Consider the following 18,068-nt stretch of genomic DNA (forward strand, 5'->3'; position numbering starts at 1 on the left):
ATGAGCATGGAATATCTTTCTATTTACTTGTGTCTTCAATTTCTTTCATCAATGTCTTATGGTTGCAGCATACAAGACTTTTACCTTCTCAGTTAAAAGGCATTTTATTTTTTTTAATGCAGTTGTAAATGGGACTGTTTTCTTAATTTCTTTTCAGGTAGTTTATCGTTAGTGTGTAGAAATACAACTGATTCTTGTATATTGATTTGGTACTCTGCAACTTTATGAATCTGTTTATTCTAACAAATTTTTGGTGGAATGTTTAGGGTTTTTTTATATATAATATAATGCCATCCACAAATAGTGACAGTTTTACTTCTTCCTTTCTGATTCAGATGCCTTTTATTTAATTTTTTTACTTGCCCAATTGTTCTTCCTGTTGCAGACTGGATTTAGGTTCCTGGGAAATACCGCCCTCCTTTTCTTATCCATCTTTATTTTCTTCACTGGCCAGAAATGTAGGCATTTAAACCTGATCTTTGCTTAACTAACCTTGGTCAATTCCATACTACTCCTCTTCAGAGTCTCTTCAAGTATATTGAATTAGGGGAAGAGGAGAATTATTTTCTGGAAGATGTTGGGTATAAACTTCCTTTCTGTCTTCACTGAGTTAGGTGTGGAGTTCCTGTCTGCATCGTCTACTTTCTAAGATACTTTCAGCTGGTCGTCATCAGCCACAATATGCAATGAGAGTAGCACACAAAGCTAATGCCTCAAAGTATAGTTTTCCCTCCTGTCTCTCTTGCTGGATCCTCAGTGCACTTGTGTGTGTAATTGAACCAGGAAGTCATCAAAATCTCACAGGGGCAATTGATTTATATTACTGCTTCTGGCTTCATGATTTTGCTTATAGAACAATAATGTCTACCTCTTGAGACATTTTCCTTTTCGACCTTTTTGTCTATTCTTGCAGCTAGACAATGTATATTCTTCATAGTCATCACCAGAAAATCCAGCACATTCATAGAAACAGCCTTTCTCCAAGACCATAAGCTGATGTCCAAGCAACTGATTAGTACCTTTGTCTCTGCTTATGGCATTAATTGCAGCTTTCACTTGTGGACTATGTACTTTATAACTTCTAGTAATTGGCTTTGCCTTCATGACCTTTTGTTTTCCAGCAGTAAGCGCTTTTGTTTTAGTAACCAGAAACAAACTGTTACCCAAGTTTTGTTGTACTCACTGGAAAAATTTAAGCCACTTTTGATGGTGATTGTATGATTTTTCCAAGAAATGAACCAGATACTACTTCGTTGCTCAAGGCTGGGACATTTGGTTGAGACCTAAACCAGCCCTCTTGCCTGCAGCAGAGGCACACAACCCAATAAAGCAGAATAGACCTAAAACTCAGCCTGAAGATTCTTGATTCAGAAATAAATTGTTGTTGTTTTAAACCACTGAGATAAATAACATTACTATAAATGAATTTTGTGACATATACTCATGGTTATAAAGTAATATACCTACATTTCTTTAATTACCTGGGTTATTTTAAATTTAATATTTAGGTTTCAGATACATCTGGAATTTGGTCTAGCCTATGGTGTGAACCATATCAGATAGCTGCGAGTTATTGCCATACTGTGTATTAATCTTTTCTCCAGAGATTTAAGGTGAAATGTTTTTCATACATTAAGTTTTCATATATGCTGAAATGTTGGGATTTTTCTGTTCAGTTTTTCTGTTCTTGAATATTTTACCAATAATACCCAGTTCTAATTATGGGGGCTTTATAGTATATTTTAATGCCTCTTTAATAACACTTTTTATTTTCTCTCTGCACTTTGCTGCTCTTCTTGGGTCTTAAGTGTGCTCAGCTTGACAGCTCATCCTACAAATCTTAGGACTTAGCAGCTTATAATCACATGAACAAACTCTTTGAAATAAATCAATCTCTCTCTCACATATGTATATATACATACATATAAACACACATATACTAAGTGAAATAAGTCAGAGAAGGACAAATATTATATGATTTCACTTATATGTGGAATCCAAGAAACAAAACAAGAAGCAGAGTCATAGATACAGAAAACAAACAGGTGATTGCCAGAGAGGAGTCGGGTGGGGGATGAGAGAAGTTAATGAGGGAAATTAAGAGGTACAAAATTCCAACTACAAAATAAATGATTCACAGATATAAAGTGTACAGTGTGGGGAATACAGTCAACAACAATATAATGTTGTATGGTGACAGATGGTTACTACATTTATCGTGGTGATCATTTTGAAATGTATAGAAATATGGAATAACTATTTTATGCACCAGGAACTAACATAGTAATGTAGATCAGTTATACTTCAAAAACAAACAAATAAACTCATCGAAAAAGAGATCAGATTTGTGTTACCAGAGGCAGAGGGTAGGGGTTGGAGGAATTGAATGAAGGTGATCAAAAGGCAGAAACTTCCAGTTATAAGATAAATAAGCACTAGGGCTGTAATGTACAAAATAAGTTGTTGAGAGTAAATTCTAAGAATTCTAATTACATGGAAACTTTTTCTTTTTCTTTTTCTTTTTCTTTTTCTTTTATTTTGTATCTATATGAGATTATGGGTGTTCACTAAACATATTGTGGTAATTATTTCATGATGTATGTTAAGTCAAATCACTATGTTGTACATCTTAGAGTTATACAATGCTGTATGTCAATTATGTCTCAATAAAACTGGAAGAAAAAAGAAACTGAGTGTTCTGAAAATAAACAAATAAGGTTACATCAAACTAAAAAGCCTTTGTACAGCTAAAGAAACCATCAACAAAACAAAAAGGCAGCCTACTGAATGGGAGAAAATATTTGCAAACAATATATCTGATTAAGGGTTAATATCCAAATATATAAAGAACTCACACAACTCAATATCAAACAAACCCCAAACAACTCAATTAAAAAAATAGGCAGAGGACTCAAATAGACATTTTTCCAAAGAAGATGTGCAAATAACAAACAGACACATGAAAAGATGCTCAACATCACTAATCACAGAAATGCAAATCAAAACCACATGAGTTGTGTGAGTTGGAGGCCAAATATTTGAATCACTACTGTCATAAGGACAAAGAAACCAAAGAGACCAACAGTAACAGTCGAAATATTCCCCCCAAAACAGTAATTTAAAAAGTGGTGCAAAAAAGGAAAATCCCTCATTCTCTCAGTAATCATCTCAGGCTCCATGCTGATGAGTTAGCAAATAAGTCTGCTCCTTTTCTTAGCCATAGTAAAGTACAGTGTCTCTGGCAGTGAGCCTATGCATTATATGGAAACTATTTAATGAAGAATGAGCATGTTCTGGGCTTATTAGTGGCTTAATCTAAAACTGGCAACTGACAAAATACGAGGGACTGAAAAGGTTTATTGAACAAGATTTGCCATGAAATAGAGAACAATAGAATCCAAAGACCAAGATGGCATTGTTAATTTTGGGAAAAATAGAGGCTTCACAATAGAATCTACTCGGAAGATTTAAAAACTAGCAACGCCTGGCTTCTTCCAAGAGATTCTGATTCAATGGGTCTCAGAATGATCTGGCCCTAGAAAATAATTTTTTATTTTCTCAAGATATTCTTACAAAAATCTAAGTTTGAGAACCATTGGGGTAGAGAAATTGTTAAGATTTTAAAAGCAACATATTAGGTAAATATTTCAAGCAATCTGTTATCAATGATGAAAGAAACAGATCATTCTCTACTGCCTGATATGAAAAACAAAGCTTATGCTGGGAACAGGAACAATTACCTTGATGACCTTGGAGAAAACTGGAAGATAACTTCACCATTGTAATTAAAGGCAAGGGACTAAATCCCTGTGGACTAAGAAGTTTAACTAAGGGAAAAAAAACCCTATCAATTTAAGCCTTTTTATTAACGTAGTCAGTGCTATTATATCTTCTTGAGAAACGCCAGAAGGTAAGATTGGAAAAAGAAGTTTAAATTACAAAATTTCTAGGGCCTTCTTGGTTTCAATGAGGCAGAAATGGATGAAAATCTCTACTATTTTAGACACTTCCAGAGCAATAGATGTATTTTCATCTTAACTAGGCTTACATTAATTCATCCCACATTTAAAACTTCAGTAATATTAGTCTTGATTAGGTCTTGGGTTCTTTTTAAAGAATATTATGTGAATATAAGAATTATTATGATTTGACTGCTCTGTAATGTACACTCCTTTAAACACATTCAGAGAATTTCTTTATCAATCTCATCTGCTACTTCAAGACTCCTTTTTTTTCCCTGAGAAGCACATATTTAACTCTGTGTAAAGCACAATTCTGTTTGATTAAAATAGTATTTCAAAGATGTAAGGCATTACTTTACCTTTCAGTGGCCTATACGTTAGTCAATTCTTTTTTTATTATGTATATTTTTATTGAAGTATAGTCAGTTTACAATGTGTCAATTTCTGGTGTACAGCACAATAGTTCAGTCATATAGGAACATACATATATTTGTTTTCATATTCTCTAGTGGCCTATACGTTAGAGAATAAGTCATTACATAAAATAATAGGATAAAAATAAAAATGGAAATTAGTATATATTTTATGGATTGCTTTGTGTCCCTCAAAATTTATATGTAGGAATCCTAAACCCCAGTACTTCAGGATGATACAGTCTTAACAAGGTAATCAAATTAAAATGAGGTTACTAGGGTGAGTGTTAATCCAAATGACTAGTGTCCTTATAAAAAGAGGAAATTTGGAGACAGACACAAACAGCAAGATTGCCATGGGAAGCTGAAGGAAGACATCAGGGTTATTTTCTACACAGAGATTGCCAGCAGCCACCAGAAGCTAGGTAAGAGGCATGGAACTGATTCTTCTTTGCAGCTATCAGGAGGAACCAGTCTTGCTGAAACCTTGATCTAACATTTGTAGCCTTCAGAATTGTAAGACAATCAGTTTTGATTGTTCATTTCACCTAGTTTTTGGTACCTTCTTATGGCAGACTAACAAACTAATGCAATATGACTAACTACCAAAAGTATGATCATGATAGTGATTAAGGTGTTTGAAGCTTGTATATTCTGAGTTCACATTTTGGATTAAGCTTTATGCTGAGTGATTTATAGAAGTTATCTTTTATTACCTTTGCAACAATCCTGAAAGATAGATATTAGTATCACTATAGAAAAAAATTTTAAGAGGATGCCTGATGATACCAGTGTTGTCAGTAGAGCAATGATTCAAACCCAAGTTTTCCTGATCTCAAATCCGATGTCCCTGTTCGGCACTCTGCACCAAAGGCAGTAGAAGAGGACACAAGGCTGAGTGTAGTGAGTGGAGAGCATATTATCTATTAAAATCAAGTAGAGTTCATGAGGATTATGTGATTGTTCTAAAGCTTGGATGAAGGAATAAAAAGAAAATGTTGGGATGGCTTGGAGAACAAAGTATATTCTTCATGAGGGAAGTAACCTGAGCCAACACTCACGTCAGAAAATTAGGTGAAGTGTCTGAGATGAAAAGTAGAATTGTCAAGGTTTTTCTTGAATAATAATGAGGAGAAACCTCTTGAGATGGTGGGTGTAACCTCTTGTGTAGCGTCCTGAACTCCAGCCCCAACAGAGTTGGTCAAAAAGAGTGGCACACGAAAAGTAGATAGTGAATACATAACTACACAGTTAACTTTTATAACTTCTTGTGGTTCTAGATAAGGAAAACATTCATCATGGAATGGGAGAATCAGACATTCAGCCCTGACTTCATCTTGATGGGCATTTTTAGTCACACTCCCTCTCACATCTTTCTCTTCTCTCTGGTCCTGGGCATCTTTACAGTGGCTCTCTTGGCAAACATTATCATGGTTCTCCTCATCTACCTGGATACCCGGCTCCACATCCCCATGTACTTCCTCCTCAGCCAACTCTCCCTCATGGACCTCATGCTCATCTGCACCACTGTACCCAAAATGGCCTGCAACTACCTGTCTGGCAGGAATACCATTTCTGTAGCAGGATGTGAAATGCAGATATTCCTCTATGTGTCCCTCCTTGGTGCTGAGTGTTTCCTGTTGGCTGTCATGGCCTATGACCGCTATGTTGCCATTTGCTACCCACTTCAGTATCCTAATCTCATGAACCAGAAACTCTGTGGACTCATGGCTGCCTCTTCATGGACCCTTGGTGTCTTCGATGGGATTGTTGAGGTAGCCACTACTTTGTCTTTCTCCTATTGCGGCTCCCGAGAAATATCCCAGTTCTTCTGTGATGTCCCAGCACTCCTACGTCTCTCATGCACGGATACTTCCACATTTGAAACACTCATTTTCATCTGCTGTGTAGTAATGCTCCTCTTCCCTTTATCACTCATCGTCATCTCCTACACACGTGTAATTATAACTGTCATTCGCATGAGTTCTGGGGAAGGTCGTCACAAGGCTGTCACCACCTGTACTTCACACCTTAGTGTTGTGGGGATGTACTATGGAGCAGCTATGTTCATATACATGCGGCCCACTTCCAATCGTTCCCCAGCCCAGGACAAGACGGTGTCGACCTTCTACACCATTCTCACTCCCATGCTGAATCCTCTTATCTACAGCCTCCGGAACAAAGACGTGGCAAAAGCATTCAGTAAGGCAGTAGGGAAGGAGAAATCCAGAGAGTAAATTGGGTAATAGTTTACAGGGATTTTTTTCCTTTCATAACTCCTCTCCCTCTCTCTTGAACATTTATTTATGAAAAACAAATTCTCACAGATTTAGCAACAAATACACACACATATTATATGTGTTTGTCAATGAAACAAACAAGCAACCCTCCCATATCTTCCTTACTGAAATGTTCTCAAACGTTCCCTGGGGCACATTCTCCTTCGCCTCAGAAAACTAAATAAATCTAATTTTGTTTAACTATAGGCATGTTCTTGCTGGCATTTGGTTGGAGGTTTTTTGGATTGGGTGTAATAACCTGTAAGAAGAATTATGAAACTACTGAGAAAGAACATACATGAGTCCAGGCTAAGAGTTCTTCAACTTAATACCAGAAGCACAATCTATAAAAGTAAAAATTGATAAATTTATGCTCCCTCCTGGCAACCTCCCTCTTTTCACTGTCTCTGTAGTTTTACTTTTTCCCAAATGTTGTGTAGTTTGAATCATAGAGAAGCCTTTTCAGATTATTTTCTTTCATTTGGTAGTGTGCATTTATCTCATGCATTTTCATGACTTGTTAGCTCATTTCCTTTTAGCACTGAATGATATTCTATTGTCTGGATGTGCTACATGCCATCCTCCTAATGAAGGACACTTTGGTTGCTTCCAGCTCTAGGCTTAGTGGTTATATGAAAGTTTGTTCTTGAGGCTTTCTTCCTTAAAAAATGACTCTACCTCTTCATATTCCCTTTTAATCCCTGTAAACTATTACCCAGTTTACTCTCTGAAAATTTTTTTTACAATGCTTGCTCATCTAGAGCAGAAAATAATACAGATGGCTGATTTTTCAAACTTACCTCACTAGGCTCTTAACTGTTTTAAAAAATGATAGCTACACGAACCACCAACTCCCACTGACTTCATTTTATCCTTAAGTAGCACTGTCAAGCCCCCACACCAGTTCTTTAGAACTTCTCATCCATATACACAAATGTACTCTCTGGCTCCAGCCTGCTAGCCATCTGCAGGCTGTACATATCCACTTCAATACATACGCCTCATAGTGAACATACACACACACACACACACACACACACACACACACTGCTCCCACCTGGTGGCCAAATGCAAAGCAGAATTGAGGTGGTACAACCTGGGAACTGATTTCAACTGACTCAGTCTCCACTTTCACCACACTCTGCTGAGCTCTCCATGAAGGTCCGAGAATTTTGCCCAGTGTTAGGGCAAGTGGAACTTGGATTCCAACTAACATACCTGGGATTGTGGGAGGCTGGTTCTTTCAATGACTCCAGAATCCTTAATCAAGAGGAGATCCAACACTAATTCGAAAAGATACATCCACCTCAATGTTCATAGCAGCACAATAGCCAAGACATGGAGACAACCTAAATGTCCATCAACAGATGACTGGATAAAGAAGTTGTGGTATATTTAAACCATGGAATACTACTCCAGCATAAAAAAGAATAAAATAATGCCATTTGTAGCAACATGGATGGACCTGGGGATCATCATTCTAAGTGAAGCAAGCCAGAAAGAGAAAGAAAAATACCATGTGATATTACTTATATGTGTAATCTAAAATTAAAAAAAGACAAAAATGAACTTATTTACAACACAGAAACAGACTCACAGACATAGAAAATGAACTGATGGTTACCGGGGGGAAATGGGGTGGGAAGGATAAATTGGGAGTTCAAGATTTGCTGATACTAAGTACTATATATAAAATAGATAAACAACAAATTTCTACTGTATAGCACAGGGAACTATATTCAATATCTTGTAGTAACTTATAATGAACAGAATATGAATAGGAATATGCATATGTAAATATGTGACTGAAACATTATGCTTTACACCAGAAATTGACATTTTGTAAACTGACAGTTTCGTTTAAAAAGGAAAAAAAAAGAGGAGATCCACCTGCTTTTTTGGGTGTTGTAGATTTGTATGTGTGCATGTATGTACGTGGGTGACTGTGCAGATAGTGTAGACAATGACACTGAAGAATCATACATGTTCACTAATATGATAGATATGGCAAATACAATAAAATTCTACAACAAAATTCTAAAGCAATAGTTTGGGAAAAAATGAAAGTTAGGGTGTAAAATACTGAGTTTCAGAAATCATAAAATAATAAGGGAAATCATCTTATGGAAAGTGGAATGAAATCATGCATACAAGAGAATAACTTAATCAGTTAAAAAGAGAAAAAGACATTCATCATTTTTGCTAATAAATGCAGAGTTGCCCCAGCCAACCTGTAGCCTATGAACAAGATATTAAATGCTTGTGTTTTTAAGCTGCTGTAAAGTTTAATTTTATTTGTCAGCATGACTAGGTTATGGCGCCCTGTTGTCTGGTCAAACACTAGTCTAGATTGCACTGTGAACATATTTTATAGGTGTGATTAACATTTACAATCAGCTGAATTTAAGTAAATCAGATTACTTTGAATAATGTGGATGAATCTCATCCAATTACTTGAAGGCTTATTAGAGAAAAAGCTGAGGTTTCCTGAAGAAGAAATTCTGTCTCAAGACTATAACACAGAAATCCTGCCTGAGTGTCCACCTTGCTGGATGACTCTACACATAAGCCAATTAGATAGAGAGATGACAAATAGGAGAGAGAGAGGGGAGAGGGAAGGTGGGGGGAGATGAGATTTATTATAAATGTTCTTCTTCTCTGGAGAATCCCGACATAGCCATTGACTTTTTCAGTATCTTGTTACACAGCAGTAGCTACATGAAGCAACTATAGGCTAGAAGTCATGTCCAAAGGTCTGATTGGATCAAAGTTAAATCTTTTTGGCCAGAATATTAAATGGTTCATACTGTGTACTTCCTGTGACTTCATCAGGAAGCACATAGTGTTAATTTGTCCCATTGTTAATGATGCTAAATTTGATCCCTAGCTTAAGTGGAGATATATAGTCTCTTATCCGTAAAGATTTTAGTCTCTACAATTAGCAAGTGATCTCTGTGATGCTACTTTGGTACCATGAGAGTATCCTGTTTCCCAGGAACTACCTACCCTTTTATCTGATAGTTCCGGGATCCATCGCAGAACCTTTCAACATTTTCCCGAATGTTTTCCCCTTCCTCATTGCTCTTCCTGGTGTCTTTCCCATTTAATATATTTTCATGTATTCAGGATCCTTCCAGGGGCTTCCTCGTAAATGAATTATTAGCGAAAACCCCATCTTTGAACTGAGAATAAATTCTGTCCTAATGTCTTTCCTCAGATTATGCTCACACCTATTCGAGTAAACAGTCAATCGTCCCGCATCCCACTCTGCCCCATCAAAACTCTGATTTACCTCTCTCAGAATAATATCTACATTATTAAAACGTCTGTTTTTAAAACACACCATTAACATGGGAACAACGAAAATCAAGAAGAGAACATTTTCCCAATATTTATAGCCAGTAAAAGGTGCATTTCTAAAATATAGCTTGTAAAAGGGAAAAAAATAAAATGATATTGTTGGGATAGAAATCTTCTACCGTCTCCGTCTCTGTGGCGCAATCGGTTAGCGCGTTCGGCTGTTAACCGAAAGGTTGGTGGTTCAAGCCCACCCAGGGACGGTTTCTTGTGCTCGAAGAGAGGCGTGTGTTTTAATTCTGAGACTGTATCTGATACTGTCAGATTCTCATTGTTTTCATAAACTAAACGAAAATCAAACTAACACGCCTCCTCCAGTCGTCTTTGGGATAGGTTAATTAAATAAAATTCACCGAACGCCTTTGGCATGCCATCAGGTGTGAGCGCAATCCGGTTATTCGGGACGTAGCTTCTAATTTTGTTTCCAGACTATCTCCCTCGGTTGGGTTGGTACATCCAGTAGAGCCCACCCTGCGAAGAGCAGCCGCGGCCACTCGGCCAAAGGCCTGCAGAGCTTGCTGTCCACACTGAGCTTGCGTCACCTCTACCTGAATCAGCTACTTGGGTCGGACATCGGACCGCCAAGGCGGGTGGCGGAGGCCCCCTCGGGGATATCTGGTTACGGTGACTTTTGTATTTTACTAGATCATCCGAGTTTCCTCGCTTAGTTAAAGTCTCAGGAGTATTCAGGATGTTGTTTACATTTTTCAAAAATGAGAGCCTAACAAAGAACAGTTTTATCCGTTTCTTTTCATTTTGTTCCCCTGGCTTTGTTATTACTCAGCGTCTCAGAGTTTTGTACAGGCGCGAGGCCAGCGGATGTAATTTACCAAAAAGGAAGATTACCGCTTTTGCTGGGAATCAGAGGCGAGATCCCCTCTTTGAGGTTTGGGAAATCTAATACAGATCCTCCTCTACTGAGGATGGGGTTACACCAGTTAAACCCATCTAAGTTGAAAACATCTGTAATTTGAAAATGCACTTAATACACCTAACTTACCGAACAACATAGCTCAGCCTAGCCTGCCTTAAACGTGCTGGGGACACTTAAGTTAGCCTACACTTGGGCAAAATCACAAAGTCTATTTCATAATACAGTGTTGAGTATATCATGTAATTTATTGAATACTGTCCTGAAAGTGAAAAACAGAATGGCTTATGATTGAGTGGCTGCCCAGCACCAGGAGAGAGTATCTCACCACTTATCACTAGCCAAGAAAATCATCAAAATTCAAAATTGGAAGTACAGTTCCTACTGAATGTGAACTGCCTTCTCACTATCTTAAAGTTGAAAAATTTTAAGTTGAATCGTCATAAGTCGAGGACCAATTGTACTGGACCTCAATCTGCCAAAACATTAACTCTCTTCGGGGAACAGGGCACATCGCTGAGGATTACGTGAAGGGATTTTCCCTTCAACTTTGAAAACAGCAAGACAATTTCCAGAGATATGAGAAATCACGGAAAAGTAAACTGAGGAAGAGTGTTCTGTGACTTTTGGATATTTTTAGGAATAATTTCACACGCCTAGACATACCCTATCAAAGCCCTCTTACTCCCTTTGGCCAGATGCCCTTGCTCATTTTACTGATCTACTGTTCTGGCAAATGCAGGATCTCAGCTTCTTGGATGGTGTGAAACTAAGCTGATTCAGAGTATGCATTGCACAATGGTTTCATAACTTAGTCTAATTATATAGAGGACGGGTGAGAGTTAAACCACCCAGTTTACAACTCTTGGTATTAGATAAATCCATTCATAACTGCTGTAACTCTTCACTCTCTAGTCTATGATATAAGCTTATGTCACATGAGATTCATGCAATAAGCATATATCATATGCACATTTGCGAAAGCAATTGGGAAAGATGATGGTAATAATATTAAGTGGCAAGTTGTGTCATATCTAATCCTGGTTTTAATGATGGAAATGTGGGGATAATGATTTTGTATGGCTGTGTATTAAATAACTCATACAGAAAACTAAGTGCTGTTCAAATGGGAACACATTTTGAAGCGTAAAAAAGGTATTTTCCAGCCTTCAAAGGGCTTAGAATTTAGAGGGAATCAAGATTACTGTTCCTGGGAAACTGATTTTCTTCTACCCATTTGTATTTTCATTCCTCACTCTGTGACTTACCCAGCTTACCTGCCCCCAAGTGTGAGCTCTTTGTGCAGAACTGTTTAAACTTAAGCCTGAAATGCTGACCTTGAATATACTGATATTTAACGCCAACCAGCCTGGATATACAACTTCATTCATTCAAGAAATTATTAAGCCCTACATGTGTTTTACTTTCTAAGCTGTTAGCAACTTAAAAGGAAGAAATTTCTTCACCTTGTTACTCCCTTCATCTAGCAAAGGTGACAATGGGCACTTAGAGCTGTGAATAAATGAATGACAGCTTGTCAGATTCTGAGACTGGATCTTCCTGGTTCATCTGGGAGACACATGACCTAAGGAAACAATCCACATGAAACAAACTCACAAAACAAACAAACAAACAAACTCACAAGAAATGAACACAGAAAACAAGAACAGGATAATGTTACAAAGATATGTTTGTGTGCTGGGTATGAGAGGCATAAAGATTGTGAGAAAAGTCACACCAAGCAGACCATAATTTTTTATTGTATGATTTTTTAATTCTCCCAAATAAACTGCACCTATCAAACTGAAGTCTTAACATGGCTAGGTTATTTTAGAGCCAAGGTGAATGAATTCATTTCATCCAAATAGATAGATAATTGATGACAATGAAAAAAAGATGAGGAAAAAGACCTAAGAAAGCAAACAGCACAAGCAGAACTCATATTATTATCACTCTAACACTACCTGTAACTCTAAAAGCCTGGACATTGACCAGAGTTTTAATCTATTATGAGGTTGTATGTAGATTTTTCTTAGTTTATTGTGACACCTCTTAGTGGCTTACATGGATTTTGACACCAGCAGAGCTACTTTGCATGTTGTTTGTGAACCTTCCCTTGCCCAAGCACAGAAAATATGTGTAAACGAACCAGAAGGGCATCATTTGTTCATAACTACCTCCTAGGTTTTGCCTACCTTTACAGTGGTTTGCCCAATACTCCATCCATGGAGCTTTGTTGCAATTATAGGAATAAATACTGGGCTCTTTCAACATTCTGTTCACTTTTCAGGAACAATCTGAAATACCTGGTGAAAATTTGACCTATCTCTGAAGACTCTGTTTGGAAATCAGCTCCACATTAAGAGCACCACTTACCTTCCCAGACAAAGTCAACCATGTCTTCCCATGGCTCCACTCTATCCCTTATACACATGCAGTATTTCTATACATTTATGTCTTAAACATCTGTTTAGTGGTCTATAAGACTTACACCAAGGGCCATATATTATTACCCACTATCACTCTATGTCCTCATATAGTGACTGAGTAAATGCTGAATTAGATAACTATGAATAACATGGCCTAAGAAATTGATTAGATAGATAGAAAAGGGTCCAGGTTGAAGGGGGGAAAGGTGAGTCTGAGACCAGGAGATGGAGTGAAGGTGAGTGAATGGGACACAGATGGAAGTTGGAATTTATCCAGTGACCATCTCCAACTCCCATAAAAGCATACAAAAATATATACATATATTTTTTCTTTTCTATAAATTCTATTTGGAAGGTGGCTCCCAAGCCACTCCTACCCCATTAACCCCCATCCCTGTTAGTTTTTTCCTAAATAAAAAGGATGTTGTTGCTGCCCGGTACCTGCGGCTGGTAAATAGCTGTCTGGACTAGCCATTATTACTGTAGCTCAAAGTAAACACTCTTCTTGGGGCCAGAAAGTAGAATTTTTAGAGGGCCCCAATGGTCAGGAGGCAGGCAGCCAAGAATCAAACAAGACAAAACAGGCATCTCAGTAGTCATAATCAGCTAGTATGAATTAAGTGCCTCAACCAGGCATGTACAGGAGTTGGAGGGGAGAGGAGAGGCCTACAAAACTTCTATGTCTGAGCATTTACCAGAGACTCCTGGTTTGAGAAACACAATAAAATGTCTGCCCAGGTATTCTTTTTCAGGGCTGGGCCAGGAGGGGGAAAGGGCCTCCTTGCCCCTCAAGAGTTCCTAACTAGTCCTCTATACTCTCTGAGGGTGGAGGGGCTCCAAAGATCCTGGCAAGAAGCCCTCGGTTGGAACGGGCCTGGTCCTGGGCATTAGCCAGGCGAGCCCGTTCACGTCCTCCTGGCCGAGCTGCCTTCCGGGCCCTCAGCTCCTGCTCAGTAGGACGCTGGGCAAACGTCCAGGAGCCATTCGGGCGGGTAGAGTCCCCATCGTTGGCAAGGAAACGTTGACCACGCTCCACACTTCGAAGATAAAAGTCAGTCTCACGCTTGGCCTGGGCAACCTCAGCCCTCAGGCGCTGCCTGCGCACCTGGCGCTCAAAGGCAAGATGCTCACTGAGGTGGCACCAGGTAAAACGGTGCAAGTACTGTGGACAGGAAAACAAGAAAAGATCTGGGTAGGGAAGGCCAGGGATGGAGAAGAGATGGGTGGGGCGAGACCAACAAGAGGTTATAAGGTTCCTGGGCTGGGTGTGGAAAAGTGGGAGGATGAGACAAGCCAATCCCCTCACCTTGAGGTTCCACAGGTCATAACGGAAGGGGCTGCGCCTGCGGGAGCCCATGGGTGTGTTGTGTAGACTGGCCGCCACACGCTTGGCTACTCGCTTGTCGCGGAACTCCACCCAGCCCTCGGTGTAGTCCTTGCTGTACTTGGATCGCTTTTTGCCTCCCGCAGCGGAGGCCGCCGCTGCCTTCTTTTTGCGCCTCACGAACCCGTCTGCGAGCCAAAGAGAGAGCGGTGTGGTGAAGTAAGCCGACGTAGCACCCACTCAGCTGCACCTCCTAATCGCCAATTCTGCAAACCTGCCCGCCAGCCAGGACCCTACTTCAAGGTCTTTGCCCGGAAGTTGGTAACTGCAAAGTCCACCCTTTCACCCCTGTCTAACTCAATCCTTAACTCAAATGTCAACTCCTTTAACAGGTCTGCCCTAAACACTCTATTTAAAACCCTCACAGGCCCCCAGTCCCAATTCCAGTTAAGTGTCTCTGTGGGAACTGGGGGCAGTTGATTGTATACCTTTTCTTGATCCGGGCCTCAATAACTAAAGGATAGGTTCAGTTTTGGGAAAAGGCAGAGATCTTAATTCAGGCTGTACCCACTTAACAAACTGGTAAATTAGACTCAGGGAGAGGGGTGGCCAAAGACGAGATTAAAATCCAAAAGTTAGCTATCCGAGAATTAAGGCTCAGCTAGGCAAACTGCGCTACTCAAACCCCATTCCTGCCCCCTAGGAGACATGTGCTACGGATTTACCAAAGCGGGACGCCGGCCCCCGGGCCGCGACAGCGCCCCGCACCCACGCAGGCGAGGTTAACAGGACCCGCGTGCACGCACACCGCCAGCAAGCATCACCCTCCTTCCCTCACCACCACGGCCGAAGCACTCACCCTCTGGCTGGAAAAAAACGCGCCCGACCTCGCCGTAGGCGCTGAGTAGGTTCCTTACGTGCAAAGGCCTAAAGCGGGGTGGGATGTGGCCCAGGTACACAATACCCGGCACTACCCGTTTCTTGCCGCCGCCAGCCGCCTCTTTGGTCTCCTCCTGTTCCTCCTCTGCGTCTGGTTTCTGGTCTCTACCTTCTACAGGATCCAGATCGGGGACTCCCTTATCCGAGTCCTCTGCCGCCATGCTTGCCGTTAAGTGGAGCAGGACAGCCGTAAAGCGCCGTGCCTCTGACGCGCACCGTTTGCGACGGCTTACGTATTGGGGGCGGGGCCTGCCGGGGTGATGACAAATGAAAGGACTGGATTGGACGGTGCGGGCAAGTCCAGGCCTAGTGCAGAGGGCGGAAGTGGATCCCGGGTCAGCCGGGAGATTCAAAGAGTGAGAGCAGGATCAGAGGTCCAGGATAGCCAAAGTGACTTTACTTCTGAGCTGAAGAGGCAGAACCATGGTAGCAGGGAGACCTTCCCATTCTCCACACTCCCCGTGACCTCTTCTCAACTCCGTGAGAAGTCAGTCTCCTGGAGACTCCGTCTTCCTTTGGCGACCTACTTGACCTTCGGTGAAGCAACTTTTATAGTCCACTGTATCTGAGGATCATTTATTTATTCATTCCTGCATGATCATCTGTGAGCACAAATGACTGCTAGCTGTTCAAGTTTTCTTTCGTGTTCTGAGTTTCCAGGACAGCAATGTCAATGACAACCTTTCAAAAGGGTGTAAGGAGCTTTCAAAAGGTCAAGTCCTTCGAGCCGGATTCGAACCAGCGACCTAAGGATAACCACGTTCAACACCTACAGTCCTCCGCTCTACCAACTGAGCTACCGAAGGAACTAAAGGCCCCTATTTTAGAATGCTTTAAATAATGTTTATCCTAATGGTTTTTGTTATGACCAGAATTTTATTTAAAAACTAGAGGCAAACGTGAAGTTTTCCAGGGTCTTGGAAATATTCTAAAACTGATATGAGTAGTGACTACAGAAGTATATTTAAAAATTAATGCCCTTCCTTGAACACTAAAGATTTGTGCTTTGGTTTGTTGTCCTGCTTCCTTGGGTGTAATACAGGTAGGACCATCACCCTTATTACTCCTCTGTCCCAGCTGCTTAACGCCTCTTTTCTCAATAAAAGTGAGCGATAAATGATAAGGTTTCCCTAAATATAGACAACTGAGTTGAAGAGGGACTTACTGTCTTGAAGCAGAGTTACTGTCTTCTTAGTGGTGGTGGGGGTGGTTCAGAAATGTGTGGCTCATATTGCGCAATTATTGTGGGTCAAGTAAATGAAACATACCTCTCCTAAATTTTTTTTAAAGTAATATGGACATTCCATTTATAGGGATGCTGTCATGCATTGCTAATGAGTGCCTATAGTGACATTCAGCTTCCTGGCACCCAAGACAGGAACGAACACTGATGAAAAAAACAGGAAGCCATCCTCACAGATTTTTCTTAACGATACATTTGTGGAAAAGATTTTTGGTGAACTTATCTAAAAAGATCATTGCTTATTAAAATCAAAGTTCTCTGTAACTTTAATCTTGAAAAAATAACACATTTTTCTTCCAAACGTCCTGTCCAGTGATTTCCATGGGAAATGCATGCAATACAGAATATTTAAGTTCCTTTCCATGAGAAACTAATATATGGCCTAGTACATTTCTTTCCAAAAATATAACTTAATCTTGGGTAAATGTGAGAAGCCAGAGTGGAGAAATCCTAGAGAAGCAGGTGGTTTCTGTGTGAGACGGTCTGTTCCACATATTAAATGCTGTAAGGACAAGTGCTCATTTGAGATCCCAGGGCCTCTCATAGTCGGATGGCATTACAGAGCTGATTTTATTCTGAAAAACTCCAATAGCTGATCTTGACAACTAGTTCCTTTACCTATAAACTAATCTCAGCTCAAGATTCCCACTGCAGGGCCTTTAAAGTTGCGATTCCATCAGCCTGGAAAGCTGTTACCCCTGACAGCCACCTGGGGATACACAGGCAAATAATCCACACCTCTTCACACTAGACTTACAGATCACCTTGTCCTGTCTTCTCTTCTTTCAGTGTCTGGTGTCAGAGCTACCCTTCTCTATCCTGCTCCAGACCCAAGCTCAGAACAGATCTCCGGGTAAGTCTTAATCTCCCGGATCATGCCCAGAAGTGCATCATCTTCACTTTATTACAATCTACTCTCACTCTGTTCCTTCTCTACTGTCTTAGCACTTTCTCAACTTGCTAATGGTTGTCCTAGACAGTTCTAAAGCTTACAGGCAGCCTTAATATTCCAATGGAATACTACTCAGCAATAAAAAGAAGCAAGCTCTCTGTAAACATAACAACAGAGAGAAATCACCTATGCATTATGCTGAATAAGAGAAGCCAAATACAAAAGGCTACATACTGTATTATTCTACTCATATGACATTCTTACAAGGACAAAACTACAGGGACAGAAAACATCAGTTGTTACCAGGGTAGAATGTAGGAGGAGGAATAAACTTTTAAAGGAGCATAGGGAAATGTGTG

General features: G+C 40.0%; 2 protein-coding genes and 2 non-coding genes across 4 annotated transcripts; 2 read left to right on the plus strand and 2 right to left on the minus strand.

Moving 5' to 3' along the window:
- Positions 1-5,597: 5,597 nt before the first annotated feature.
- On the plus strand, positions 5,598-6,612 carry LOC116284483 (olfactory receptor 2M2-like). The gene has a single exon (XM_031688252.2). The coding sequence runs from the start codon at positions 5,674-5,676 to the stop codon at positions 6,610-6,612; it is 939 nt and encodes a 312-aa protein (XP_031544112.1). The 5' UTR covers positions 5,598-5,673.
- A 3,528-nt stretch (positions 6,613-10,140) lies between these two features.
- Positions 10,141-10,214, plus strand: TRNAN-GUU (transfer RNA asparagine (anticodon GUU)). Its single transcript has one exon. It is a non-coding gene; the product is annotated as a tRNA-Asn (tRNA).
- Positions 10,215-12,614: 2,400 nt separating this feature from the next.
- Positions 12,615-15,759, minus strand: ABT1 (activator of basal transcription 1). Its single transcript, XM_006218943.4, has 3 exons — positions 15,495-15,759; positions 14,618-14,823; positions 12,615-14,473 (listed from the first exon to the last, which is right to left on the minus strand). Exons 1-3 carry the CDS (start codon positions 15,733-15,735, stop codon positions 14,114-14,116), a joined length of 807 nt encoding a protein of 268 aa, XP_006219005.1. The 5' UTR covers positions 15,736-15,759; the 3' UTR covers positions 12,615-14,113.
- Positions 15,760-16,292: 533 nt separating this feature from the next.
- TRNAY-GUA (transfer RNA tyrosine (anticodon GUA)) lies at positions 16,293-16,380 on the minus strand. The gene is given in 2 exon segments: positions 16,293-16,328; positions 16,344-16,380. It is a non-coding gene; the product is annotated as a tRNA-Tyr (tRNA).
- Between the last annotated feature and the right edge of the window lie 1,688 nt (positions 16,381-18,068).

This window comes from Vicugna pacos, chromosome 20 (assembly GCF_048564905.1).
Source record: "Vicugna pacos chromosome 20, VicPac4, whole genome shotgun sequence".
In the NCBI taxonomy this organism is placed as follows: Eukaryota; Metazoa; Chordata; class Mammalia; order Artiodactyla; family Camelidae; genus Vicugna; species Vicugna pacos.

Bases quoted from the DNA above. Each gene is read 5' to 3' on its own strand.
- LOC116284483 (XM_031688252.2), top strand. From the start codon at position 5,674: ATGGAATGGGAGAATCAGACATTCAGCCCTGACTTCATCTTGATGGGC.
- ABT1 (XM_006218943.4), bottom strand. From the start codon at position 15,735: ATGGCGGCAGAGGACTCGGATAAGGGAGTCCCCGATCTGGATCCTGTA. The intron at 14,824-15,494 runs GTGAGTGCTTCG...TTTGGCTCGCAG, and splicing joins CGTTTTTTTCCAGCCAGAGG to ACGGGTTCGTGAGGCGCAAA. The intron at 14,474-14,617 runs GTGAGGGGATTG...TCCTGTCCACAG, and splicing joins ATGACCTGTGGAACCTCAAG to TACTTGCACCGTTTTACCTG.